At 50.9% G+C, this 27,923-nt stretch overlaps 10 protein-coding genes across 10 annotated transcripts; 5 read left to right on the top strand and 5 right to left on the bottom strand.

Annotated features, from left to right (window-relative positions):
- Window positions 1–577: 577 nt before the first annotated feature.
- On the bottom strand, window positions 578–1,699 carry TAP42 (Type 2A phosphatase-associated protein 42; the record flags this gene model as incomplete). The annotated part of the gene is made up of 1 exon (XM_062892305.1): window positions 578–1,699. The coding sequence occupies one exon, from the start codon at window positions 1,697–1,699 to the stop codon at window positions 578–580; it is 1,122 nt and encodes a 373-aa protein (XP_062740405.1).
- A 254-nt stretch (window positions 1,700–1,953) lies between these two features.
- On the top strand, window positions 1,954–3,193 carry PDX3 (pyridoxamine-phosphate oxidase; the record flags this gene model as incomplete). Its single annotated transcript, XM_062892306.1, has 2 exons — window positions 1,954–2,364; window positions 2,421–3,193. Exons 1-2 carry the CDS (start codon window positions 2,157–2,159, stop codon window positions 3,191–3,193), a joined length of 981 nt encoding a protein of 326 aa, XP_062740406.1. The 5' UTR covers window positions 1,954–2,156.
- A 555-nt stretch (window positions 3,194–3,748) lies between these two features.
- Window positions 3,749–8,720, top strand: dcl1 (Dicer-like protein 1; the record flags this gene model as incomplete). Its single annotated transcript, XM_062892307.1, has 4 exons — window positions 3,749–4,187; window positions 4,244–5,313; window positions 5,364–6,935; window positions 6,986–8,720. 4 exons carry the CDS (start codon window positions 3,749–3,751, stop codon window positions 8,609–8,611), a joined length of 4,707 nt encoding a protein of 1,568 aa, XP_062740407.1. The 3' UTR covers window positions 8,612–8,720.
- A 619-nt stretch (window positions 8,721–9,339) lies between these two features.
- QC762_606160 (uncharacterized protein) lies at window positions 9,340–11,364 on the bottom strand (the record flags this gene model as incomplete). Its single annotated transcript, XM_062892308.1, has 1 exon — window positions 9,340–11,364. The coding sequence occupies one exon, from the start codon at window positions 11,362–11,364 to the stop codon at window positions 9,340–9,342; it is 2,025 nt and encodes a 674-aa protein (XP_062740408.1).
- A 2,728-nt stretch (window positions 11,365–14,092) lies between these two features.
- QC762_0092690 (uncharacterized protein) lies at window positions 14,093–15,460 on the bottom strand (the record flags this gene model as incomplete). The annotated part of the gene is made up of 2 exons (XM_062884076.1): window positions 14,093–15,213; window positions 15,241–15,460. The coding sequence occupies 2 exons, from the start codon at window positions 15,458–15,460 to the stop codon at window positions 14,093–14,095; spliced, it is 1,341 nt and encodes a 446-aa protein (XP_062740409.1).
- A 335-nt stretch (window positions 15,461–15,795) lies between these two features.
- Window positions 15,796–17,544, bottom strand: QC762_0092700 (uncharacterized protein; the record flags this gene model as incomplete). Its single annotated transcript, XM_062884077.1, has 3 exons — window positions 15,796–15,957; window positions 16,020–16,906; window positions 16,965–17,544. 3 exons carry the CDS (start codon window positions 17,542–17,544, stop codon window positions 15,796–15,798), a joined length of 1,629 nt encoding a protein of 542 aa, XP_062740410.1.
- A 599-nt stretch (window positions 17,545–18,143) lies between these two features.
- On the bottom strand, window positions 18,144–22,138 carry QC762_606180 (ATP-dependent DNA helicase II subunit 1; the record flags this gene model as incomplete). The annotated part of the gene is made up of 3 exons (XM_062892309.1): window positions 20,128–22,138; window positions 19,466–20,074; window positions 18,144–19,418 (listed from the first exon to the last, which is right to left on the bottom strand). Exons 1-3 carry the CDS (start codon window positions 20,197–20,199, stop codon window positions 18,144–18,146), a joined length of 1,956 nt encoding a protein of 651 aa, XP_062740411.1. The 5' UTR covers window positions 20,200–22,138.
- Window positions 20,515–22,220, top strand: HEM15 (ferrochelatase hem15). The gene is made up of 3 exons (XM_062892310.1): window positions 20,515–21,013; window positions 21,088–21,670; window positions 21,723–22,220. The coding sequence occupies exons 1-3, from the start codon at window positions 20,798–20,800 to the stop codon at window positions 22,169–22,171; spliced, it is 1,248 nt and encodes a 415-aa protein (XP_062740412.1). The 5' UTR covers window positions 20,515–20,797; the 3' UTR covers window positions 22,172–22,220.
- A 1,132-nt stretch (window positions 22,221–23,352) lies between these two features.
- On the top strand, window positions 23,353–25,754 carry QC762_603680 (uncharacterized protein; the record flags this gene model as incomplete). The annotated part of the gene is made up of 3 exons (XM_062892060.1): window positions 23,353–24,106; window positions 24,165–25,594; window positions 25,654–25,754. The coding sequence occupies exons 1-3, from the start codon at window positions 23,850–23,852 to the stop codon at window positions 25,752–25,754; spliced, it is 1,788 nt and encodes a 595-aa protein (XP_062740413.1). The 5' UTR covers window positions 23,353–23,849.
- Window positions 25,755–26,199: 445 nt separating this feature from the next.
- HNT2 (Dinucleoside triphosphate hydrolase) lies at window positions 26,200–27,875 on the top strand (the record flags this gene model as incomplete). Its single annotated transcript, XM_062892059.1, has 2 exons — window positions 26,200–26,222; window positions 26,270–27,875. The coding sequence occupies 2 exons, from the start codon at window positions 26,200–26,202 to the stop codon at window positions 27,873–27,875; spliced, it is 1,629 nt and encodes a 542-aa protein (XP_062740414.1).
- Between the last annotated feature and the right edge of the window lie 48 nt (window positions 27,876–27,923).

The following is a 27,923-nucleotide window of genomic DNA, read 5'->3' on the forward strand; positions in this document are numbered from 1 at the left end:
AATGCTACGATGATGCAGACCTGAATAACCTGGATGCCTGGTTACCTATCTTGGATAAGGTTTCCATAGACCGGACGATGGAGTGGATGGTGAAGAAACCATAGACGCCGTCGCGGGCGAGGGGCTCGCTGAAAAGGGTTCGTGTTGAACAGGATGAACGTAGGAGAGCACTGTGAAGAGGCGGAAGTTTTGGGACATGATTCTTGAACAAAACGTTAGGAGTAAACGGTAGGCGTGCAGTGAAAGAGCAAAAAGAAGGTATTTTACTTATTTTCGTCCGAGCTCGAAACACACAGAATTGGTATGTACCACCGGCTAGACATTTGACAGGTGTCTTTGGAAATATAACTTTATTGCTGCAAATTCAACCCCCGTAGATGTCATCTGCACCTAATCGTCAGACTTCAAGTACAGCAGCTCTACTTAAGCCCCTTTATTCACACTGCCTCATGACGAACGGTGACATTTCGCAATGATTTTGCTCTACTATGGATGCACTATGGGTATTCTATCATTCCTCACCACCTTCTTTCCATACATCATATCATACTTCAACCTCGCCCCTATCTACACCACCCTAACCACGGTTGATCGTATTACCAGCCCCCCTGGGGTTCTCCTCCACAAACTCATCCCACGCCCTAGCCTTATACATCTCCTTCTCGGCCTTTTCATAATCATCCTCATCCGGCTCCGGCACCTGCCCACTTGCCTCCCCTCCCCCCTCAATAATCCCACCTCTTCTTCTCTCTTCCTCCAGGTACTCATCAATCGTCATTGTCGGCAGATTATGACTCGGTCTAAACACCCCCTTGGCAATCTCCTGCCTGTTTGCCAACAGCGTAAACGGCTGCAGTGGCTTCCCCTGCTGTGACAAAATCGGTCCTCCTTTCCCTCCAAGAGCACGGTTCATTATGTCTAGTCTGTCGTTGTAACTGCCATCGCTGGTTATCCCCCGCCTACGCCTATCATCCTCGGCTTGCTGCTGGTTTTGCTGGGCCGATGGAGGTGGTTGGGGGGGTGCCATGGACAAGATCTCCATTTCCCGATTTAGAGAGTCGAGGGCGTTGAAGGTAAGGTGAACACGATAAGCTAGGTTAGCTAGGTGGACTTCTCGGACGACTTCCTCGTCGCCTGCTCCCGAGGGGATGTCTTCATCTTCTGTGGCGCCATACTCTGGACGGGCGCGGAGATATTCTAACTTTTGGCGGAGGGCTTTTTCTGTTTGGAAGTTTGCGATTTTGGCATTCCGGCGGACTGTTGGGTCGGAGGAGTTGGCGGTTGAAAAGGTGGATGGGGAGGAGGTATAGGCTTCGAGGAGTTTGGCTGATTGGGGGGTGAGTAGGGAGTAGCTGTCTAGGAGGTGGAGGAAGCGCTCGTAGAAATCGCGGGCGGAGGTGAGGATTCTTTTGCGCTCGGGAAGGGAGGGGTTGGGGAGCTTTTGGGAGAGCTCGGCGAGGTGGTAGTTGATTAGGAGGAGGGGGAGGTCGGAGGTGGAGAGGTCTTCGAGAGATTCGTTGGGGGAGAAGAGAGAGAGGTGGGATATCAGGTGAAGGGACTCTTGGTAGTTCTTGATGGCAGAGGAGATGGCGTCGGTGTATTGTTGGGAGTTGGGAGTGAAGGCCTGGGTTTCCAGAGCGATGCGCTGGGCTTCGGCGTCGGCGAAGACAGCTTTGAGGGAGCGAGGCTCGGTTTCCATGGTTGCCTTCTATTCGATCCTAGAGTCTGAAAATGAATTGTATTTTTCAAAGATCTTTAGTTTCTCGGTCGGTGCTGGTGGATGCTGGTGTTGTCTTTGGCGCCCGCTTGATGTGGAGGGAGGGGCACTTGGAGAACCTGGAAATCCTGGCAGGGGTCCCTGAGCTCGGTCAATCCCACTTTGAAACTTCCCAACTGTAATAGAGCTGCCCCTCGTTTGATCTTATCGTAATCTAATCTAATCAATCAACGACACGTCACTGTTTGGGGGGCCCTCTCCTGGTGATCAAATCTGGGAGCAGTAACGGTCATAGCGAGTAGAGGAAGTTCTATAGCGGTTATCACAAGATTCACCTGCTCCAAGAAAAGTCCTCTCATCAAAACATGATTATTGACTGACAGATCCGTCATGTGGGCTGCTGCTGCCTCGATCGGTAAGTGGGGCGACTGACGGCACAATGGCGACCTTCTTCAACCATCGACTAACTTCTTTGGTGATGCATCAGACCATCAGGTTTTCCAAGAGCACTCTGCCTATAACACCGCCCATGCGCGTCAGCCCCCGTCGCTTGCCCTCTCTTTCCGTGTTTGCCAGAGGAACCCGTTTGATCAGCTCAAGCAACAGCAGAATGGCGCTTCATCCCAAGCAAGACGACAAGCTCATATGTATGTTTGACACCCGGCGCTTTTGGAAACGAGAAAATATCTAACACGCCATATAGTCGCCCCCACCGGGACACCAGCACTACTGGATTCAGGCCCTACACTTCCTCCTGGACAGGCCGCCCAGTTCTTGAAAGCTGAGCGCCAAGGTGGTCTCAAGAGGACTGACGTCGACCCGGAGAGCCCTATCACACAATTCCACACATGGTTCCAGCAAGCCTCGCTTCCCGAGGCCGGTGTTTTTCACCCAGAGACATGCACATTATCCACTGCCCAGCTTCCCTCTGGCCGTGTCTCCTCTCGTGTGGTATACATGAAGGAGCTTGATCACAAGGGATTTGTCATTTACAGCAACTTTGGAACCAGCGGTAAGGCTAGGGATTTGTTTGGCACCGCAGATGGGAAGAGTACAGGCAATCCATGGGCCTCTCTTGTGTTTTGGTGGGAGCCCTTGGAGAGGCAGGTCAGAGTAGAGGGAAGAGCAGAGAGACTTGCGTCAGAGGAAAGTCAAGTCTATTACGACACCAGAGCAAGAGGTAGTCGCATTGGTGCGTGGGCTAGTCAGCAGAGTTCAGTGCTGAAGCCCGATGCGAGCAAGGAGGGTGATGACGGGCGGTCACAGTTGGAGGGATGGGTCAAGGAGACAGAGAAGAAGTTCGAGGGTGCCGAGAAAATTCCAGTTCCTCCATTCTGGGGCGGCCTCAGAATTATTCCAGAGCGAGTGGAGTTCTGGCAGGGGAGGCAGAGCCGGTTGCACGATCGGTTTGTATATGACCTTGTCGAGTGTGAGGATGGGAGCAAGAAGTGGCAGTTGGAGAGGCTAAGCCCATAAAGGGGACAGCGTCAAAACACACAGCTTTCTCAGTTAGGATTTGAGCCTTAATAAACTTGGTCACATTCACAGGTTTCCCGTCTCACAGAATTGAGCTTCGTGATCGGTCGAAATCGAGGTTTGTTGCTCTACGCGGAAGCCTGCGGATAGTTGCAGAAGCTGATAGCTCCAGACTCAGAGACCACATCTTTCGCAGCAATCAACTGATCTGTTCAACTTTCTAGAGCGTTTTTCGGGTGCCGCCTTTTTTCAATTTTATTATATTTCTTTTGCCTGCTCCGGGAAGTCGCAACTGATCAGAAACACCTGCTCCAATCGCACCTTCTTCTTCAGTGGGAAAGCTCCCTTCTTGTGCCTTCTGTCTACAGAGCAATTTTAACCCATCAATATCTGCCAACACTACCGGCTCTCGTCAAACACTCTCCCAAAACTCACCGAACACTCTCACAGCCCGTATCTTTTCTCACTCTTACCCTATCTACCTAACTGCGCCACCGTGCTTTTCTCGCAACACAACCGACTACCTTACCCATCCTTCTCACAACGCTGCCGAAGATGTCTCCGGGTGTGCTGCTATCACCGCCGGGCAGCCTAGTTGAGGGTGACCTATTGAGTCTGTATGGTTCAACCCCAGACACTGCAAGTCAAACCTCGCCAGATGCCAGCAGTGAGGCGAATGACGATGTTGACACCGACAGAGACGAGGACGATGGCAGTGGTGGAGGCAAGATATTCGAGGTCAACGATCCGCCAGGGCCGCGCAAGATGTCCGAGAAGAAGAGAGCAGACAATGCAAAGTTTGACATTTGGCTAGAGGAGAACCAGCAGAACCTGTTCAAAGGAGCTGGGAAGCTGGTGTTGGATGAGGAGAGGTCTGCCAACTGGCTGATGCGCGAGTTCGAGAACAAAAAGATCATCACGAGCCCGCGAGATTACCAGCTGGAGCTTTTTGAGCGGGCCAAGACCCAAAACACAATCGCAGTGCTGGACACCGGTATGTCTATCACTTGGACATTCCTTGGAACTCACATGGGCTAACTTCTGTTACAGGATCGGGAAAAACGCTCATTGCCGCCTTGCTTCTGAGATGGACGATACAAAACGAGCTCGAGAACCGATCCCAAGGCCAACCGAAGCGCATTGCCTTCTTTCTTGTGGACAAAGTAGCTCTCGTCTTTCAGCAGCATGCAGTCCTGACGTGCAACCTGGACTACTCGGTAGCCAAGTTTTGCGGACAGATGCTAGATCGATCGTCAGCGGAGTTTTGGGAGACCACATTCCGGGAGAATATGGCCATTGTCTGCACCTCGGAGATTCTCTACCAATGCCTCCACCATTCATACATCCGCATGGACCAGATCAATCTCTTGATATTTGATGAGTGCCATCATACCAAGAAAAACCACCCCTATGCCCGGATCATCAAAGACTTCTACATCCAAAATGAGGACAATGAAGCACGGCCGCGCATCTTGGGAATGACCGCCTCTCCTGTTGATGCCCAGATTGATCCAAGAATTGCTGCCGCTGAGCTCGAGGGTTTGCTTCACAGCCAGATCGCCACAGTTTCTGACCCAACCATCATTCAACATACCATCAGTCGTCCAAAAGAGGAGATAGTTCTGGAGTACGACAGAAGGCCTCGGCAGTGGACGACCCCTCTTCACCAGTCCATCAAGGCTCTGGTTGGGAACCATGATCACTTCACAAAGGCGTTTGTTTTCACCTTACAAGCAACAGCTGAACTGGGGCCATGGTGTGCTGACCGGTACTGGCAACTCTTCTTCAACCAAGAGGACATTGCCAAACTCGAGACCCAAGCGGAGCGAAGTCTGCTTCGCCAAGGAGCCTTCAGCCAACTCATGGGTCTTGACAAGAACAGGGTGCGGGAGGCTCACGAGCTTGTGAAAAATCATGAATTTGAACAGCCTATTCTGGACACTCGGCTATTCTCCTCCAAGATCATCGAGCTCTGGAAGACTCTTCATGATCAGTTCAGCAGTCAGGATCTTATGAGACGATGCATCGTCTTTGTGAAGCAGAGAAACACAGCAAACATTCTCGTTGATCTCCTCAAACAGCCGGAACTCAAAATTCCTGGTCTTGAGCCAGGTATTCTTGTAAGTTGACCCCTCTAGAAAATATCAATTTCTCTAACTCTAGTGAACAGATTGGCGGCGGGAGAAATGATTCCAGCTGGGAGAGCTCCAAGACTAGCTACCGCGATCAGGTCCTGACCATCATCAAATTCAAGAAAGGAGAGCTCAACTGCATCTTTGCCACCTCGGTCGCGGAGGAGGGCCTTGATATTCCTGATTGCAACATCATCATCAGGTTCGACTTGTATGACACGTTGATTCAGTATATCCAATCTCGTGGGCGCGCTCGTCAAGAAAAGTCGACCTACATCCACATGATTGAGAGAGGTAACTCCGAGCAATTGCAAAAGATGAAACAGCTCAAGCAGAGCGAAGACGGACTCAGGAAGTTTTGCGAGGCGATGCCGGACACGCGAAAGCTGACCGGAAACAACTTCAAAATGGACTACTTTCTGAGGAAAGAGAAAGGCCAACGACAGTACACTGTTCCGGAGACTGGGGCAAAGTTGAACTACAAGCAGAGTCTCATCTGTCTTGCCAACTTTGTGTCATCACTCCCACACCCGCCAGAAACGAACCTAACACCGGAATACACGGTCAATACCACCGAGGGCGGGTTTCAGTGTGAAGTCATCTTACCGGATGCATCTCCGATCAGATCTGCAATCGGAAAAGTGCACGGCAGCAAGGCAGTAGCCAAGTGTTCAGCGGCCTTTGAGATGTGTCTTCAGCTTGTTCGGGGCAACTATTTGGACGCTCACCTTCGACCAACTCTTACCAAACAGCTCCCCGCCATGCGTAATGCCCGTCTTGCCATCAGTTCCAAGAAGAGGGAAGAGTATGGCATGCGCATGAAGCCGGAGGTCTGGTCAACTCTCGGCGAGCCCACCGAGCTCTTTGTAACGGCCCTGACTTTGGAAAGTCCAGAGTCACTTGGCAGACCGTCATTACCACTGTTGCTGCTCACACGAAGACGGATTCCTCAAGTTGCTTCGTTCCCTATCTATTTTGGAAAGTCTCGTTCCTCAATCGTCAATTCCGTACTGGCAGGTGAACCCATTGAGGTGGATGAAGCGGAGCTAACCAGCTTGACCGCCTTCACTCTCTCGATATTCAAGGATGTTTTCAGCAAGGAGTACGAGGCGACATTTTTGGACTTGCCTTATTTTCTGGCTCCGACTTGCAAAGACCACTCCTTCGACTTTTCCGCGCCGGCATCAGACGAGCTTATCGATTGGGACACCGTCAAATACGTCCAAGAAAATAACATCGTTACTTACAACTTTGACGAACCGGATGACTTCTTTGAGCACAAATACGTCTGGGACCCCTGGGATGGTGCTCGCAAATTCTACCTTCGTGGACGCCGCCACGATATGAAACCTACAGACTCTGTGCCCGAAGGCATTGTCGCCCCCGGCCACAGGGCTTGGAGGACGACGTGTGACGCGCATGACATTCTGAACTACAGCAACAGTCTGTGGTCCAAGTCCCGAGCCAAGTTCAAGAGCCGGGGCGACCAAGCAGTGGTGGAGGCTGAACTATTGTCTACCCAGCGTAACCTTTTGGATGACAGTCTGGAGGGCGAAGACTTGGAACCAAAGCAGTGCTTCTTGGTTTTAGAACCATTAAAGATCTCACCAGTAAGGTTCCCATTTTTTGAGTCGGATATTGCAACGCTAACAGACTGCAGCTTCCAGTTCAGGTTGTGGCTATGGCCTACAACTTTCCTGCCATCATTCACCGTGTCGATTCCAACTTGGTTGCCTTGGATGCGTGCAACATGCTGGGGTTGAATATCAGGCCAGACTTGGCGCTTGAAGCCTTCACCAAGGACAGCGACAACACTGATGAACAGGATGTTGAGCAGGTAAGTTTCCAGCGCGGCATGGGCAACAATTACGAGAGACTGGAGTTTTTGGGCGATGCTTTCCTCAAAATGGCCACCACAATTGCCATCTACACCCTCATCCCTGACAAGGACGAGTTTGAGTACCACGTCGAGCGCATGGTCTTGATTTGCAACCGGAACCTCTTCAACAACGCACTTGAGGTCAAGCTAGAAGAGTACATTCGATCCATGGCCTTCAACCGCCGCACTTGGTACCCAGAGGGCTTAACTCTCAAGCGCGGCAAACGAAAGGACATCAGGAAGAAGCATGTCTTGGCCGACAAGTCTATTGCCGATGTCTGCGAGGCCATCATCGGCGCCGCCTACCTTACTGCACAGGAAGCTGGCAACTTTGACATGGCCATTCAAGCAGTGACGAGAATGGTGAATGACAAGAACCATACGATGCAGACATGGTCTGACTACTACGCAGTGTACAAGAAACCTGCGTGGCAGACTATGCCAACAAACAGCGTGCAGGAAGACATGGCCGAAAAGTTTCACAAGAGGATGGGTTATCGATTTCAATATCCCCGTCTGCTGAGGAGCGCGTTCCAGCACCCGACTTACCCAACCTCGTGGGAGAAGCTTCCCAGCTACCAACGTCTTGAGTTCCTTGGCGACGCTTTGTTGGACATGGCATGCATTGACCATCTCTTCCATCGCTTCCCAGGGACCGACCCCCAGTGGCTGACCGAACACAAGATGGCCATGGTCTCCAACCAGTTCTTGGGCTGTCTCGCAGTCTACATTGGCTTCCACCGATCTCTCCAGCACAGCTCGCCTGCGGTCCAGTCCGAAATCGCGTCGTACGTCACAGAAATTGAGGAGGCGCTCGCCGCTGCGAAAGTCGCTGCCGTACAAGAAGACAAGTCAGAGTCTGAATTTGCGAGAGACTTTTGGGTGGACTGCTCCCGCCCTCCGAAGTGCCTCCCAGACACGATCGAAGCTTACGTCGGCGCCATATTCGTCGACTCCTCCTACGACTACCAAACCGTCCAGGATTTCTTTGACAAGCACATCCAGTTCTGGTTTGAGGACATGAGGCTGTATGACACGTTTGCCAATAAACACCCCGTGACATTTCTGGGTCATGAGATGCAGCATCGGTTTCGGTGTCAAGAGTGGCGGTTGCTGACGAGGGAGATTATGGTTGATAATGATGAGGAGGGGGGTATGATGGGGAAAAAGCAGGTTGTTTGTGCGGTGATGGTGCATGGGCAGAAGCTGGCGCATGCGGTGGCGCATAGTGCGAGGTATTCCAAGATTGGGGCGGCGAAGAAGGCGCTGAGGGAGTTGGAGGGGTTGGAGCAGGGGGAGTTCAGACGGAGGGTGGGGTGTGATTGTAAGGTGGTAGGGGAGGTGGAGGGGAAAAATGGGGAGAAAGGAGAAGAGGTTGAGATTGAGGTGTATGGGGATGCTATTTGATGGTAGGTAGGGATACTATTTGATTTGGGAATTTGGAAGGGTGGAGATGAGAGGGATTTGGTAGAGATTGTGTAGATAGGCGGATGGAGGGGTTAAGCAAAAGCGGTGCGTTTGACAAGAATGAGAAGCGAACTTTCTCTGATTGTGTTTTGTCACTTGTGATATGTCATGTTGAAGTAAGTTGCAAAAAATGAGTGAGTCTGTCTTGATGTAAATAAATGTGTGTGGTGTCTGTGGTGTCTAGTGGGATTTCAGGAAAAAGGGGGAAGTAAACAGACGTGTGCGCTTGTCCGGACAACGTAGTCAGTTACATAAGCAGCAAAGAACATCTTCAACATCAAGCTGACCCAGTCGCACCCTTGCTTTTCTTCTCACCCACTTTGAATGCAACGCTTTCTAGTTACTTACCTCCACTTTACTACGCTGCTTGAGCGTTGAAAAGTTTGGAGACAGGATATGGCGGTGTGTAACTCATCATGAAGCCCTCTTTGTAGCGTTGTTATGGTCGATATAATAACATTTTCGGGAGTTAGTGGTCACATACGACCATAACCAACTGAAAGCTCGGGATCCCGTCCGCTCTCCCCTAGATAAGCAGTTGAGTGCCGAACTAGTACTCAGGTGGGTGACCACTGGGGAATCCTCGGTGTTGTATGTTATACATTTTTTGGGATATTCAAGAATTTCTTTTTGTTCACCCAACCTCTCTGTTCAAAACACAGCATGAATCAGACAAGAAAGAAGGTCTCAGCCTTTGTTTCATCCCACGCTTCTCCATCCATGACCCCATCACAGTAGCCATCACCAAGAAATTCAAAATGTCCCTCGCGTGCCGTCGATCGAACAAGGTACACGATCGGTGCCCCAGAAAAAGTGACGACAATATCTCCAGCTCGCGTGGAAAGTGGTCCGAGGCCAACATACCCTCTCTCCGTGAGAAATGGCCTCTTGTTGGCTGTCCTTCCCAGACACGTAGAGTACACACGTCCCGGGCGGAGCTCCTTGTGCCTAGCTGCAGTCTTTGAATCCCATTGAGACGGGGAGACGGACTCAAACAGCTCGCATGATTCTAGACAGTAGGCATACATCTCGGCTGACTGCGCAGTGGTGGCGCGGGCTAGGCCGTTTGGGGAGATCTCGCAGTCTGCAACGGGAACTCGCCAGAATGCCTCCGCCCGGCGTGGCTCGGAGGGATAAATATTCTGTTCTTTGACAGCAGATCGATTGCAAAGGGCTTGGACTTGTCGGAGGAAGGTGAGGTAGGAGGAGTTATTGCTTATGCCCCACTCGGTTTGTGCCCAAGGGTCGGATGTGTCCTCGACGATATCGATTCGACAACCGCGCAGGCCGATGATGGCCGGGTTATCCATTTGGATAACTGCGGATTTTGAGCTTCCAGACGCGGTAAACATGGGGGGAAGACGGGCTAGCGACCTGTTGCTGTAGTGGAAATATGGAGTTGCCAGGCCAGGTCTCCATTCAGGTACCCAGGAGGGAAGGGTGTGCTGCTTGGGAAACTGGGAAAAGGACAGTATCTGCACTTCCCCGCGGAGTATGATAGCCCGAGCGGTAGCCAGTAGGACCTCCTCGAAGTTACGCTTCTGATAATTTGGCTTTAATCCCAACCGTTCCAGCTTCTCTCGATCGACCGCCACGCCGAGCAACGCGTAGATTCTATCTCGCAGATCGGTAGCCTCCATCCTCTGGTCACTCGAAGTCCTGACCAGGAGATCAAACAAATAATCTCCAGCACCCGGACCTGGTGGCGGGCTTTCGTTTTTACCCAGCAGACCTCGTTTCACCGCATTATCATGATCCTGTCTCCGTTTCCTGATCGTGAACAACGTGTCGAACGCTGGATTCCATAACTTATTCGAAACCTCAAAGTCATCCTCTGTCAAGCCACCCGGCCAGATCCGGCTTCTGCAGTGAGAAAACATGTTCAGCACCCACGCCGGATACTGCGCCTGTGTGAACTTCAGCCCACAAACAAACACCGTGTTTGCCGCAAGGGCAAACTCCTGAATCACCCAAACGCGACGAAACCACGGCCGGGAAAACATGACCGTCATCCCCTTCAGGTAGGGCTTCATTCGCGGCGCCGCCCAGTCCATGTACCTCTGAATTCGCTGGGTAACTGGATCGTCCGGAGTCCGATTGTTCACATGGTCGATAAGCGAGTGGATGGCACTCAGGTTGGAGGAGAAGTAGCTGGCTAGATTGACTTCTTGTTCGCATTTCCTGCCGACTTCTTCCCACATTTCCATCACCTCGTTTGACCCATTTTCTGCCGGCCCCAGCCACACACGCACCTGCTCGGCGGATGAGTAGATCATGTGCATTATCCCGACCTGCTTCGACTTTTCTTCCCAGGCGTTATCGGCTTGGCTGATACAGATTTGGTCGATCCAGAGCGTGGCTACTTTCCCTGAGGCGAGTTGGCGAAGATGGCGGAGGGCAGTGTCGAGGGAGGTGGTGATGGGGAGTTGCTGGGATGGTGAGTCGGGGTTGTTATGATGATGAACTTGGAGATAGTGACGCTCGTTGTTTGGAGGACCCCATGTGTAGGAGATGGCGTGGTAAGGGGTGGGTTGGTCGATGGAGCAGACAGAGATGGAGCAGTGGAGGGGAGATGAAAAGGCATCACCGGGGACTAGAGGTGAAGGAGGGTGGAGGTGGAGGAGGCGGATGTAGTGGGAGGGATTGGGCAGGAGGACATTCTCGTAGGTGAAGTCTGATGTCATGCTTGACATGTATCGCAACGGAACCCGGTTTGTTTCGTACTTCTTTGGAGGAGGACGTGAGCACAGTCAGCCTCAGCTTATCGGTAGTAAGTAAAAGATTTGACATCGAAAAGCTTCTCTCCAGGTTATATATATATTGTTGTAGTCTTGAGCACTATGCCACTGATTTCTCGAAAAATCACGCCAACGCCCATGACTGAATCGGATGTTATCCGAGAAGCAAGCCACAACACATCTGATTGGTTCCAATCACTAACAGTGCCCCTTTCGAGGAGAATTGGTGCCTTAACCCCTTTGGGTTCTGGCTCCATTCATATTTCGCTCTACCTTTGGATCCCACCGCATTTCCCATACAGGATTACAAAACAACAAGTCAACTTTCACAGACATAACGGAGTAAACCTAGATACCCCTCATAGCAATATGGGAACTTCGCTGTTCGACTTCAAAAGCTTCTAGCAACAGAGAATCCCCTCCCGCAGACCAGCTGACAGAGACTGTGTGAGTTTTGGTGTGAATATCTTAGAGAAGAAGGCAGAGTTGAAATAAACGAGTTAGAAAATAAGGCTGTAGGCAGAATCCCATAACGTGCGTGATAAGCGAACACCGCAGACAAGTGAGCGCCGCACTTTCTACCACCCTACCACAGCTATCCTCAATTACACAACCACAACACTAGGAAATAACTATAACTGAATCGGAAACAGATGAATCAGATGATTCTGCAGCCTCCTGGCATGTACGTGCATTATGGCCAGGCTTACCGCACACGCTACAGCACCGAATCTTCGTACGAGACCCCCCTGTACCACCACCACTTTGTCGTATTTCCTGGGCTACCTGCTCACCCACAGCCTTCTGATCCAGTAGATCCTGTGCCTCTTGTATAGTAAGTGACCCTCCAAGCCGCAGCGGCCAGAATTACTCTAGCTTCGTTAGAGGTAGAAGACATGGTTTTTGGTTGAGAAATGGATTGTTGAAGGTGGAGGGTCAGGTCGCGTCGAAAAGAGCGGCGCTCGCTTATCACGCACGTTAAATGATATTCAATAAGCTCATAAAGTAAGACATACAAAAAATCTTATGTATGATACGGGTGCACAATATCGAGAGTATTCCGGGGTGGCAAGTTTGGAACACTCACAAATCTCATCTCACATAGCATACCTCTCCCACATCCTTTAACACCCAGCTTCGCCATGACACCTCAGTTAACACTTTCTCTCATCAATCCTCCTTCCTGACCACCAACTTACTCACCCCTCCCTGTACATAGAATACTGCCCCATCTGCTGCAGCTTTAGGGTAAATATATGTCTTCTCCAAGCCCTCTTTCCCTCTAACAGGCAGGGCTTGGCTCGGGGGTGCCCAGATCTGCCAGTGGGGTTCAAAAATTCGGCAAAAACATACAACACCGAGGATTCCCCAGTGGTCACCCACCTGAGTACTAGTTCGGCACTCAACTGCTTATCTAGGGGAGAGCGGACGGGATCCCGAGCTTTCAGTTGGTTATGGTCGTATGTGGTGGTTGATGCAGGAAATAGAGGTTGTTTTTGGTGGTGGTGGCGCAGATAGAAATGGAGGCTACGGCAGAAGATCAGGGGCTTGGGAGGCGATGGATGGGGCGCTTGATCAGCTTCTAAGGGGGACTTGGAGGTGGTATGAGATAAAAAGGTTCTTTTAAGGAGTAAGAAGCTGCCCTGTATCTTTGTGGGTTTTGGTTGACAGAGCAAAGTTTTATCCTTTCGTTCAGAACGAGGTTATCAGAGATTGTCTTTGAGATGAGGATGATGAACTTTAGGGCAATTGCGTCTACAAGAATGGATATTGCAGTGAGTCCAGGCCGCGATCTCTGCTGTTGTGCTTTGATGGCAATACTGAATTGTACTCGATCTGACCAACATCCTCGAGCTCGGGGAGAGAGGTAGGACAACCATGTTTCCATGCAGTACCGTGGCGGCTTACTACCTATTTTCTGCCTTCCCTTTTGAGAGTCTTAGCCTGGGAATTCTTCATCCGAGGCTAATGCTACCAGGAGTGGCAGTTGTGTCTGTGGTCCATGAGCATTTTAATTCCTAGAAGATCCTCACTACGTCTCGAACACAGCCCTTGGCAATCCGAACTAAAACCGCAATCTCAAACCAAATACCAATACTGTCTGCTTGCCTTGGATGCTTCAATCACTCCAAAACCACCCGCAAACCAATAGTTTTCTTGTTGCCTGGTTGCTCAGTTTCACCGGACTGTGTGTCAACAAAATCTTGGCATCACCCCCATCAACTCACCTCTCATTACCTCCCCATTGCCTCCCATCCATCACCCCACAGTCACGATTCCCAACACCCACACACCTCCAAACTACAATCGAGTACCAAAGTAATGTAACTCATCGTATTTACTCCGAGCTATAATAGCTACTCTATTCCCCTCGGCCGGGTATTCCGCTCTTGCAATAACACCGTCTAAAATCCAACCGACCGCAACAAGCAATGTGATATCCGCAACAAGCAACGCAATGCCAAAGCCATTGTCCATAGTATAACGCACCGTATCCCATCCCTCTTCCCTCCTTCTCCCCCACACATCCCACAACCCCCCCCAAAAAGCAAATACCATGTACTTGTGCGTCTCCCGCATCAATAATTACATATACATAACCCCTTTTCCCATCCATCTCACCGGCTTTTCGTGTTTGGAAATGTAGAATCAAGCCAGAAACCCATCCACACTATCAACCCCCCTACCCTGTAGGATTATTTCTCAACAAATCATACAACGCCTGCTCCCCCCCATCAATACTGCTATAAGTATGACTCGACAAATTCATCGACCGATGCTGTTGCCCATGACTTTCTCCCCCATGACCTCCCCCATGAGCATGACTCCCCCCACTTCCCGAGTAACCCCCGCTCCCACCAGCCGCCGCCGCAGTCGCAGAGCTGTACGCCGACGAGGCATTATTCCCACTTTGAAAACCATACCAATTCTGCTGCTGATTGTTACTCGTATGCTGCTGCGGTTGGTTAGAGTACGTATTATAACTCTGCTGTTGATGCTGCTGGGTTTGTTGTTGCGGTTGTTGGGTGTGCTGCTGTTGCTGCTGATGACGCTGTGCCTGCTGCTGGTGATGCTGCTGAGATTGCTGCGCATACGTCGCCGTTGAGCTCCTAGTCTGCATTGTCGGCGGCTGAGGACGCATGTTAAACCCCTGAACTGCCTGGGATTGTTGGGTGTAAGAGTTGTTGCTGGAAGCAGATTGATTGGTGTTGTAGTTGTGAGAGTTCCGGGTCTGAGAAGTCGAAGTAGTTCCCCATTGGGAAGCGCTGGGTGTGGCATCTGCCGTTGTGGTGTAAGAGGAGGCTACATTTTGGGATACCGGTGTCGAATAACTGGTTGATGAGGTCATGTGGTTTGTTCGGTTATAATTCTCGAGCGCCTTGTCAAAGTTGGAGAAGGAGGTCGTGTTCGTACTTGGCGCTGCCGGTGTGCTGGAATAGGGCTGGTAGCCTATGCGGTCATTAGACGAATCGGCTCTTGAAGCACTTGCGCTGGCAGTGTTCGAGTACTGGTTGTAGTTGTAGCCTTGTGTCGAGGTTGACATCGAATCTGGCTGAGTTGTCTGTTGTGAGGACTGAGTAGCAGAGTAACCCGAGGTATTTGTCACTGACTGCGTCGGCTGAGGCTGGCGCGAGGCATTGTTCACAGGGGTCTGAGATCGGTTGCTCTGCCGACTCTTGGCTCGAGAAAGCTGTGCCGCCGACTGGTAGGGAGAAGTGTGTGCAGCTTGAGCAGGCTGTGTGGCCGCAGGACGGTTGGCACTGGTCCAAGCAGACGGTTGCTGTTGTCGCAGGTCGTCATAACCTTGGGAAACTGGAGCAGACCTCTTACTTCTATGCTGTCTTGGTGAAGTCCGGGTTGGCATCGCTGTAGCTGGAGCTGGAGCTGGAGCAGGAGCAGGAGCAGGAGCAGACCAAGCACTTGTTTGGCTTGTCTGATTGCTGTGACTAGCGGTATGAGTGTTGCTGTGATGAGAGGGCTGGCTAGTTGGCAGGCTTCTTCTCGGCCTCGTGGGTGGTTCTACCACCCTCGTGTGCTGCGGCTGGGGCATTGTGTTGTGATTTTCCGGATATGTAAACTCAGGTATAGTCGGAGCAACAGGTTCTAGTACCGGAGGAGTGATATACTCCATTGGGGCAGGTTCCACAGGTGCCGTGGTTATGCTTGGCTGTGCTAGTTCTGTATCGGTTGTGGAAGTTTGAGGGAAGGTTAGCCCTGAAGAGTGGTGATATAACCCGTGAGCTTGAGAGAAGGTATCGGAGGGTGATTCGATTTGATGAGGGAAGTCATGAGCCACTGGTTCTGGCGCTTCTTCAATTGAGTCTGGCGAAAGCTCTTGGGAGGCTTGGTGGTCTTCGGCAGGCTCGGTGTGAAATCCAGGTGACCCTAAATCTTCAGGTTCATCGTCTGAGATAGCAACGGGGGCTGGCTCTGGTACACTTGGTACAGCCAATGCCTCTGGACCGACATTCGACTCCTTGCCCCGTATTCTGTGGGAATAGTGGCACAACCAACCTTTGGCGCGACAATTTTGACACACAGGTCGCGCTTTGTCGCACTATAACATGTGTTAGCCTCTCCGGTTCTACTCGTTCTAGAAGATATCTTACCTTGGAGTCTTTGGGTGGCTTGTGAGTCCGGCAGTTGTCACACACACCACGTGGGGGTTTCTTGCCTTCCACCGCACCGGAATAGACATGTGCAATAGGGGTAACGGGTGCAACAGGCTTCTCTGGCTGGAGCTCTGCCTCCGACTTCTTTTTCCGCGACATCTTTTTGGGCGTCCTTAAAGCTGGCACCTGCACTGGAGGGCTCTGGGATGGTGTGCTTTGCTCTGAATTTGCCCCGTCCTTGGTAGGATGTACAATTCGCAGTCTCTCCGCACCATACTGCACAAGCATAGCCAGTGAATCCTTCTGCAAATCTGGCGACTGATTTGCAAAGATGTTAAACTGCTCAGTCGACAAGGTCTGTGGGTCAATTCCAGCATCAGTAAGTAATTTGTTAGCAACATCCCGCCTTCTCTCCAGCTCGCCTGGTGGGAGGTTGAAGACCGGGGGCGCCGGATCGGCGTAGTCTCCGTTCGGCTGAGCATTGTTAGCACCGTAGACTTCATTGTTGTAGAGCTGTCGCTCAGAAGGGTCGCCAACCGGACCAGCTGGGGCCGTAGAGTCCTTCTTCTTTCGCCGCTTCTTTGGCTGTGATGAATCCTCCACTGGAAGACCATCCTCTCCTACAGCTCTCTTCCTCGATCGTGGTGTTTTTGCCTTGGTTTCCTTTGGCGCTCTTGGCCCTTTGCATAGCCTTGGGGCTCTGGGTTCTTTCGGTTTATTTTCTGGTGTCTTTACGACAGGAGCAACTGGCGGAGGAGCAAGAAGCTCAATCAGTTGTCCAACAGTCTTGTGAAGCGGTGAGTGTTCGTACTTAACCTCGATGGTCCGCGATGACTTGAGAAAGGATATCTTCAAGCACCCTCTGCAATCGAAAGCTGGTCGAGCTATAGGGTATATTGTTAGCAGTTATGCATATGGTATCCATCTCAAAGAAAAACATACAAAGATGGATAGGATCCTGTCCACCCTTCTCGCTCCATTCACTGATAACGGTCTTGGCGGGGGTCTTCGTAGCTTGCCGACTCCATGACTGCCATGAGTCCTTGCAAATGAAGCTGAAAGTCCAGCCCTGATCGGTCCGTGCAACAGCCCGTACTACCCACTGACTCCCATCAATCTGACCTAGCGATGTGGTGAGATGGCTAGCCACAAGCTTCTGAACCGCATTGTCGTCTGCCGGTTGATGGATGACAGCGTCATTAGCATTGACTCGACGCGCGGGTTGTCCATCACTGCCAATAACTGTAGGCCCACCACTGGCGCGCACCCCTTCTCCAAGCGATGGATCGATGCTTGACGCGTTCTCCGAAGCTTCGTTCTCGTTTTCATTGACGGGGATCTCGAAGACGGCATTCGACCGGATCTGGAATGTCTCTGCGATGAAGTCGGCGCGGGTTTCGGTTACATGCCCTTGAAGAGCAGTTCGCAGCTTGTCCTGGAGCTCAAAGATGGAACCACACGTAGGTTTCGGTTGTTGTGCGCCGCCCAGGCTCAGACCCAGGCCACCGAGCAGCGCATCCATATTGAAGTTATCGCGAACTGATTGTTGTGCTCATCTGCGGGGTTGTAGTGCTCGAACGAAGTCGAACAAAGGCGGGCGGGGAAGTCGGAGATATTGGATTACAGGCGCGATCGTTGGTGGCTGCCGTGACTGGGATTAGCCCCTGCCCTTGACTATTGAACTCGCGATGCGTCACGGTGGTGGGTAATCGCAGCAATTGACATAGAAGACGCGCGTGGCGGGCAGCTCGAAAATCAGGTGGGGTCTGTCGCTGTGTGTATACTTGGCTGCGGCTGGGAGCTGTACGGCCTGTGCGTGTCAGCTGGAAATTGCCCAGTTCGGGAGAGGCAGCCGAATGGAAAATGCGGTTATTGGTCTTTACGAGAGCAGTAGAAATAGGGTTATGGTTAGCTTCGATATGTGGATTCTGACTCTCAAATGCTTTATGTACGAGAAGTATAGATAACAACGTTCAACATCGAAAGTATAAAACAGTGTAAGTATTGTAGAGCCAGATAGGAAAGCCCAGCTGTACACGGCATGTGTAAGTCAAAGCGGTTCATCCCAATGCCGCGCTATTACTAATCCAAACAAACATGAGTACATGAGGCCAGCCTCCCTCACGTATGCTCCTCGATCCATTGCTCGAGTCTCTCCAACAAATCAACCTTCTTTCCAGTTGTGCTGATTCCTTTGCTTGTCAAGATATCCTTGAGTACAGCCACCGTGAGCTTCTTCAATGTGTCGTTCTCCCAGGCAGCTTTGAGCTCTGCGTTGCTCATTTGACCACCAGAACTAGCACTGCCTGCTGCGGCCTTTGGCCGCTTAGCCAGTCGTGGTCTTTCTTCCGCATCGTCTTCTTCGAGTTCGCGTTTAGTGGCTCGGAGTTGCATAAACTCTTTCGCCTTGTCCGCCAACTCTTGTTTCCACTCGGCCATATACGCACCTACCCGCTTGTCAATTTGCCTGTATTTTGGCACAGTCAAGTCATCCAAAGCATCTGGAACATCCTCTTCAAGTGCCATGGCCTGGAGAATCTTGTAGTGCCACTGCAAAGCAGGGTTTGGGTATTTGAGAGGGTTGTATGTGGCCTTGGGCAGTTGAAGGTTCTGAATGATTTCTCTCATCTTGTCTGTCAACTCATCCGCAGGTTTGGTGGAGGTTTTGATTTCAACGCTTCTGATATCGTCTGCAAAGGGCAAGGGATAAAGCCAGAGCCCTGCAGGGAGATATGGTGCGGTTGAATCCTCGTCCTCGTCGTTGAGGCTTCCCGACGGAATGACAGCCACCATGATAGGATTGGCATTCTTTCGAGCAACGAACCATGCAATCCCGACCTTCTTGGAAGTCAATAGCTTCTGCCAAAGAGCCGAAAATACACGGGTTGAACCGACGTAACCGTCCTCGCTTGGGAAAATGAATGTTGACTTCTTGACTGAGGCCCACATTGGGATGTTGGCCAGTGGCTTGAAGCCGATGATGCGGAGAACTTTGGTGTCGAGTTCCTTCAAGGACTTTGCTTCCTCGGGGGTGAAGTAAATGTACTCGCCGCCAAACTTGTAGGCCTTTTTGATTTCGCTCTTTTCAACGGTTCTCGCCTCGGAATCAACCTTGGTAGTTTCAGATTGAGCTAGTTGGGCTTGTTCTCCACCAAGCCACACATAGCAGGTGCGGGCGGGCTTTTGCTGGTGGAGTGGCATGTACCCCTTGACTGTGATCGTAAGACCTGGAGCAAGCTCAAAGGGCATCCTGGAGAAATAAGATCGCTTTGGTGTTTGTTTTAAGTTGATATTGGAGATCAAGGAGTTGAGAAGAGTCAGGCCATCGCCCGATCTTGATGTTTTGACTTCTTCAGAGTTGTCCCCTTCCTCGACCGAACTGCGGTAGACGATATCCTACACTTTTTAGGCCACAGACGGGTAAATGTGCCAGGATTACTTACATCGTAGAATTTTGAGAGGTCGAAGGGCTTCTTCGCCCGGCTGACAGGGAATAGTTCAATCGTCACACCAAGATCATAGAGATCCTTGGCACGAACAGCTGCCGATGACTTGGCCTGTTTGTCGTTCCCGTGTGGATTCTCATTGTCTGTGATGATGAACAGTCTTCGCGAGCCGAAGTTGGCAGCATTGGTCGTGAAAATCTGGTTGGCACAAAAGAGCACATTCGACATGAGTACCGGTTCCTTGGATGGAACGAGCACCTCATCGGCATCCTCTCCCTCCTCTACCAAATCTCTCAATTTCTTGACATCCTCCGCTCCTGGGACATCGAGCTCAGTGAAGAGGTAGCAGTGAGGATAGCCAGAGCCACTCCGACTACCAGTCTCGTCGCGGAATTTGGACTTTTCAGTCCCAAACAGCAGGATACCCATCATATCTTTTGGTTGGGCAATGATACGCTGTTGCATAAATTGATGGGCGCATTTCAGGGCGGCAACCACGGCGGAATCCTTATCGGACTTCCTGTCGTCGCTACTCGGAGGTGGCTCCAACATGGACGCGCTCACGTCAATGGCGAACAGTACGGCATCTTTTTGAGTTTTGTAGTCCTGAGGTCTCGGTCAGCTTCAACTCTGATAATAATCATTGGACTTTCACCAACATTCTCATCCAACTCATCCTCCTCTTCGCCCCCATAGCGGCGCTCCTCATAGTCTCCCCAGGCCATTCCCATAGGAAATAAACTCCTGTCAGTTGTTGAAGTGTTCCTAAGAAATTGTGTTTCCACACGCCGTCCAATTGATAAGAATTGAATATTTTGCAATTCAAGGGATAATTGACTCTCGCAACTCAACGGGCGAAATGAAATTATGTATGATGCAACCAGGTGTAAGCTTGAGACGCGCTAGAACCAGGCAGGCGCGCGACTGCCTAACGCCAAATCACGTGCCTCCTTGTCACGAACAAAGCAATTGAAGCGCTCTTATTGGCAGCTGCTGCACGGACCGATCTCCAACGTCATTGGAGAAGGCCAAGATCGCAAAAGTCGGCCGACAGCAATTGCTACCGAACCATTCGGGGCAAACATGCGGAGTAAGAAGAAAGTGTCCAGAACATCTGTCAATTTACCCCGACATCGCCACCCAGACACTCTGTCCGAACTTTTTACACGAACAGTTCCAGAAGTCATCCGGTGACATATTTCAAAGCCTCACCTGTGTGTCTGACCCTCGATCATCACCTTTCCACGCCGAACCATCCCGGGATTTCGGCTGTGTGATTCTTTTATAAAATCACAAGCCACACCCGGATTGCCGGACCCCGTCATAGCCATGGCCTTCCGACTCCCGGCTGCCGCTTTGCGCCCTCTGCGATCTTCAGTCCTCCTTAAGCCTGCTGCGCAACAAACACGATGGCTTGCGACACCGACACCGTTCCCAGTAACACAGAACATGACCAGCTCTCGGGGGCCGACAGCCATGGTCTTCCTGAATATGGGCGGCCCCTCCACAACGGATGAAGTTGGCGATTTCCTCAGTAGATTATTTGTGCGCCAATCCTACCAACGCTTTCCTATTCCTCGCCAGTGACAGGTTTGACTGACTGTGTTTTCGTCTGCTAGGCCGATGCTGATCTCATTCCTCTTGGCCGCCTGCAAAACTACCTCGGTCCCCTCATCTCGAAGCGTCGTACCCCCAAAATCCAGAAGCAATACGCTGCCATCGGTGGCGGTTCGCCCATTCGCAAATGGTCTGAGCTCCAATGCGCGGAGATGTGCAAGCTACTCGACCAGATCTCCCCTGAGACTGCCCCTCATAAGCCCTACGTCGCCTTCCGCTACGCCAACCCCCTGACCGAGCATATGTACCGGCAATTATTGGCGGATGGTTTTGGTAATGGAAAAGGAGGTCGCGCCGTTGCTTTTACACAATACCCGCAGTATTCCTGTTCGACAACGGGAAGCAGTCTGAACGAGCTTTGGAAGTGGAGGCAGAGGTTGGAGGGTAAGGCCGGGCCGCTGGACGACGGGAGCGATGGGACTATCAAGTGGAGTGTGATTGATCGATGGCCGGTCCACCCTGGATTGGTCGAGGCTTTTGCGCAAAACATTGAGGCAAAGTTGCAGGAGTATCCTCCCGAGAGGAGGGACAAGGTTGTCTTGCTGTTTTCTGCGCACAGCTTGCCTATGACGGTCGTGAATAGGGGTATGTTACAGTCTTGTTTGGTTACGCAGCCGCAATGCTAACATGCATCTAGGCGATCCCTATCCTGCCGAAGTTGGTGCGACAGTCCACGCTGTCATGCAGAGACTAGGCCATGTCAATCCTTACAGACTATGCTGGCAATCTCAGGTTGGCCCTCAGCCATGGCTCGGCCCGCAAACCCAGATGTCAGTTGAAGAGTACATTGCCAAGGGTCAGAAAGACTTGGTCTTGATTCCCATTGCCTTCACCTCGGATCACATCGAGACTCTCTACGAGCTCGATGAGGAGGTAATTGGCGAGTCGGGCCACAAAGACACCGTCAAGCGTGTTGAGAGTTTGAACGACAGCCCTGTGTTTATCAAGGCTTTGGCCGACTTGGCCAAGACCCATCTGGACAGCGGGATTGCGACTTCACCACAGATGAGTTTGAGGTGTCCTGGCTGCAAGAGCGACAGATGTCACGAGTCGAAGAAGTTTTTTGCCGCACAGGAGCTGGCATAAACAGAATTCGGCAGAAAAATGTATCTTACTGTATAAGCTTGTAATTGCGAGTGTTTGTTATGACCTTTGTATACCTAGGGAATTATGCAGGAGAGCTGGCAATGCATCCCACCGGCAGTATGCATTTGTCATCCGGACAATGCAGACACGACTGCCGATGAAGGATGCGGGATGGAAACCTGCCTCGTGCGTCATTGATTTAAAACGGCACTTGGAGGTACCACCAATAGATTACAAAAGCTTCGTTATCTCTGTTGTTTTGTTGGTAGAATAAGTCTCCGAAGATGTCTTGCACTCGGACTTCGGGCAGTGTTATGGCTCTCCGACGCAGCCGGAAGGATTTAAACAAGCTATAGTTGAAGCTTTCACTAGCGACCAACCGTTGGAAATTCTATGATCTACAAGAGGCTTTATTCATTGAGGGAGCTAAAGACCTGGAATTCCCCTCTCCCTATATAACCCACAGGTGTGGCTATTCCCTATCTAATATAGTGTAATGATTTGCTTATTAAATCTCGATAGAGAGAACTATTTAAACTAAAACTTATAAATTAATTAGGTTATAATTATAAATATATTGTTAATTATAATATTAGTTAGTTAAAAAGCTAAAGACTAATGGAAATAATAATATTAAAAATATTTAAGTGCTTTACAAAAATTAAAAAAAAATTTCCTATCGGTTACTTTGTATAATTTCGTTAATTCTTTATAAGTTTAAAGCATCTTTTGAAATACACTTTTTTAAGTAAATATAATAATATTATTAGAAAATATTGTTTTATTTATTATTCACTTTTTCACTTTTATACGTTGTTTTAATGGGGTCGCTGAGAGCACTGTAACTACAGGGGTCTCAAAAGGGTGAAGCAATTACCTAAGAACTTGGCGAGTGTCGGACTGTGCTGCTAAGTACGACGAGGTGGTTGTCGAAGGAAGAAAGTGCAACAGGTATTACCTGCAAATACAGAGAGTAGTGAACTGAGATGTTGTAGTCTCATGTATATGGTACTGTAAATGATCAATCTTATTGACTGACTTGACTTATTATTTCTTAAGGAAAGAAAGAAGCAGGAAAACCATTGCAATTGGAAGAGGGCTCTTTATGAGCACCTGAACTTCCTTATCATCCTTATCGCTCCCTATCGCTCGGTGGCCCCAGTGGCTTAGATCTATGATCTCGTTGCCGAAAAGGTGCTCGTATCGCTCATGAGGCTTCTTGTATCTTCGTTATTGTTCTCGTCGACTTTGATTTCTCTGTACTATGCCCTAGGACCTAGAATCTGCCGCTTGTCTATCGCTCTCTTCCCACCTACTATAGTTTTGATTCATGTCTAGTTGAGACTGCCTCTTCACCTCGGCGATATCCCGCCTAACCCCGGACTTCCGGGCCTCGTCCCATCTAATCTTAGCTCGGGACAGGTCACGAAGCACCAGTTTACATAACACTAGCTCCAAATCACTTCCTCACAACAAAAACCAGTTCATGTCGTAATTCCTCCCGCGCCTAACGAGAGTTTTACCTTTTTTTTTTTTTTGGTTTGCGGGGCGGACAATTCTTTCTCCTTGCAACTTATGAACCACCATTCAACGGTTTCACATCACAAATTGGACCATTGTTACATGGCGGTATAAGAGACTGTTTCGCGGCATCCCTGATATCAGAACGGGCACCTGGATGAGCACTCACAACATGGCGCGCGATGAGACAATAGCCGATGTCGGCACCGACTCGACCGAGTCGACAAGATTGCTAGCGGACAGAGATGAAACCAGCAACAGCGAAAGACGACAAGATGAAGGAGAGGCCTGGGTGGGTTACGCAGACTTTGAGGGTTTGCCTTGGTGGAGGAGACCGACAGTTTGGTTCCTCTTGGTACCATATGCGCTTTTTACCCTGGCATTTGGAGGGACGGTGGTGCCAAAGCTGAATTTGTATGACACTCACCCCCTCAGTCAAACAAAGGGTGATTTTAGCTGATTATCGATATAGGATTCTCGAGCTGGTATGCAAACGCTACTTTGCCGACCGCTCCGCCCGCGACCCAGATTTCACCTTCACTCCGGTTGTTCCTGGCGAAGACAACGACCAATGCTTCATCCCTGAAGTTCAGCGGTCTGTCGCAACCTTTATGATGGTTCTCAATGTTTTGACTGGATTACTCAGCGCCTTGACGGCGCCGAAGTTGGGGTCGTTGTCGGATCGTTATGGCAGGAAACTCATGCTGACGGTTTGCGCGCTGGGTGGGATCATGAATGAGATTATTACCATCCTGGCGGCCAAGTTCCCGGAAACGATTCATTACAACTGGCTGATCTTGGGCGCGTTGTTTGATGGGCTTACGGGGTCTTTTACGGCGGGCAGTGTGCTGATTCATTCGTACACGAGCGACTGCACGCCCCCTTCGAAGCGCGGTGTGGCGATAGGGTACCTACACTCGTGCTTATTCATGGGGCTGGCGTTCGGACCGCTGTTGGCGGGGTATTTCGCTGAGTGGACGGGGTCGCTGTTGTCGATCTTTTATGTGACGCTGGGATGTCATATTTTCTGGGTGTTTTCCATGTTGTTTATCACCCCAGAATCGCTGTCAAAGAAGAGACAATTGCTGGCGAGGGAGAAGTACGAGATTGAAAAGGCCGCGAGACGGCCACCGACTGTTGCGACAAGGGTTGGGGAGTTCGGGATGAGGGCGATGCTTGGACAGCAGATCAATGGGGTTGTGTACATGATGAAGAGCCAGAACCCGTTTGCGCCACTCAAGATTCTGTTTCCCAAGGGAGCGCACAATGCGAGGTTGAGGAGGAATTTCTTGATCCTGGCGTTTTTGGACATGGTGCTGCTCGGGGCTGCCATGAGTGGCGGGACGGTTATAATATTGTACACCGAGTACATGTTTGGATGGCGCAACTTGGAGAGTTCGAGGTTTGTCTCGCTTGTGTCGATGGTCAGGGTTGTGGTTTTGCTTGGTATTTTCCCGGTTATCAACTATGTGTTCCGGACGAGAAAGGCTGCTCGCTTGAGGCGGGAATCGACTGCGCCGATTGTGGAGAAGAATAACGGGGCGGACGAGTTCGATATCTGGATTTTGAGAAGCGCGATTCTGTCGGACGTGGTGGGAGTGATCGGGTATGCTGTTGTCCGGGATCCAGCGATTTTTGTTGGATGCGCCATCATCACGGCGTTTGGTGGCCTCGGTTCAGCTACTATTCAAGCTGCACTCAGCAAACATGTGCCCGCTGAGCGTGTTGGTCAGCTTCTTGGAGGCATAGGATTGCTTCACTCGCTGGCGAGAATTGGTGCGCCGGTTCTGTTTAACGGGATCTATGCCGCAACGGTGTCGTCGTATCCGCAGGCGTTCTTTGTGGTGCTGGCTGGGCTGTTCAGTGCTACGTTTATCGCATCGCTTATGCTGAAACCTGGAGGTAAGTTTCCTGACTGAATGATGTGAGAGCTAATAGACTTGGGTGCTGACATTTTACAGTGTACATGACCGAGGATGATGCTGAGCCAGTCGAGATTGTGGCTACCCCTGGTGAGCGGGATGCGCTGGAGGATGATGAGCTCCTTCCGAGAGTCTCTTGATTGTGATGTAGCTTTCACATGTCAATATGGATCTGGAATATGGGTGGGATTTTGTCTGCATTGCATTGGTTGTTGGGAGGTTGATCACTCGAAGTTATTAGACAGAGTCAGGTGTAGATGTGCATAACTTGAGGACATTGCATAAATTCATGAACTGAACGAACGCATTCTTTTACTCTCCAATTACCCACCCGACCGTTTCAAAAATTGAGATACTTGCTTTTATGCTGAATGCCAACTGCCACATCAACATTGAGGTCGGATGTGACCTGCGCGGGGACCCTTTTTGTGAGTGGCTGTGGCAACCGTTCGTTTGATGTAGGCCGAGCTTCTTCCGCTATAAGCCCGCTAAATCCCACTTTCACTCTCAACAACAGCACTCGGCTTCAAACGACAGTCAATAACACCACAGATCGGCAAGCTATTCCCAAGTAAGCCAGCCACCATGCTCTCCTCACGAGCATCAAAGTTGAAGCCTTTTCCCGGTGTATATTCTCACCGTTCTTTATCCCCAGGAACATTCCCGCAACAGCAGCAGCGGCGTTTGCTTCACCAAAAACGACCTACCCCACCACCACCACCACCACCACCACCACTTGGACAACCACAACGACGACCAACTCTCACCACTTTTCCAATCCCACCACCCTCCCTCTCAAGAAAAATCCCCTCCCTCAAAATGTCCACCACCCCTCAAAATCCTCCCCCCCTCCCACCAACATAACCTTCGGACCCTATCCCATCCCCCATTCCCAAATCTTCCTCCTCACCCCCCTCACCTTTGCCCTCGTCAACCTAAAGCCTCTTTTGCCAGGCCACGTCTTGGTGTGCCCTATCCACCCACACAAACGCCTCACCTCTTTGTCTCAGGAAGAACTCCTCGACCTGTGGTCCACCGTCCAAAAAGTCCAGGTCATGCTCGCTAGGCATTACTTCCCTTCCCCTGGCGCCCCGGAGCAAGGGAGTTTTAACATTGCTGTTCAGGACGGGCAGGAGGCAGGGCAGACGGTGCCGCATGTGCATGTGCACGTTATTCCGAGGATCAGAGGTGTGACGGAGAAGGGGGGGGATGGGGCGGGGGATGAGCTTTATGAGAGGATGGCTGGGGAGGAGGGGAATGTAGGGGGTGCGTTGTGGGATAAAGTGAATGGTTGTGGGGGGGAGAGGCCGGTGGGGAGGGGAAAGTTCGATCGGATTGAGGATGCGGAGAGGATGGCGAGGGAGGCGGGGGATATGCAGAGTGAGGCGGAGGTGTATAAGCGGGTGTTGGAGGAGATGGAGAGGGATGAGGTTAGAGATTATGGGATAGAGAATGAAAATGGGGAAAAGATGGCTGACGATGTGGTAGCAGGTGAAGAAGTAAAGTCACGGCAGCGGGGGGTGGTGGGCTTTGGAGAGTATTTGATCTTGGAAATCAAAAAGAATCTCGGGTTGGCCAAGCAAGAGGTGGAGGCGTTGAATAAAGGGTTGGATAATGGCTATGTTCGCAAGCCGATGAGTGAATTTGCTGGATGGTATGATTGGTTGTCGAGGAAGGGGGAAGCGGCAATTGAGGATGAGGAACCACCAGACGTTGGAAAGCTATTCGAGGGTGATAAAAGAGCGATGAAGGCTTTGGACCGGTTTGATGGTTTTGACGACGACAGGGGACCAGGTGGTTGGGAAGACTATCAAGTGGACTACGAGTTTATGGCGCTGTATGATCAGAAATATGACCAGTGGAAGGGCAAGAGGAGGAAGCAGAGGCGGGAGGCGAGGAAACGGCGGGCGGCTGGGTGGGAAACATTCATTTCAAGCAAGCCTGCACACGAGCCTTTCTTCGACGAAGACGAGAACTTTTCCCTTGGGCATGGCTCGGACGTTGACGGATCGGGCAAAGACAAGACTGTCCTGATCAGGATTTTGAACGAGAAGAAAGGTGTGTCTGCGAATTGGCACGTCAACTTTGGAGCCTTGACGGTCGATGAGGACGTTCAGAGGAGGTTTTTGATCGGAGTTGCGAGGGCCGAGAGGCAGCGCAAGCTTGCTTTTGTGAGATTGCCCATCAAGGGTGATGATCTAGGGGGATGGCTGGCGGCCAAGGGGGTCAACGGGGGGAAAGGTGGGAAAATAGCAAAGTAGTCCAGGATCGGGAACAAAGCAAGGGAGGTAAAAGGTGGCAAAGGGAAG

The sequence above is a fragment of the Podospora pseudocomata genome, chromosome 6 (genome assembly GCF_035222375.1).
Source record: "Podospora pseudocomata strain CBS 415.72m chromosome 6, whole genome shotgun sequence".
Taxonomy (NCBI): domain Eukaryota; kingdom Fungi; phylum Ascomycota; class Sordariomycetes; order Sordariales; family Podosporaceae; genus Podospora; species Podospora pseudocomata.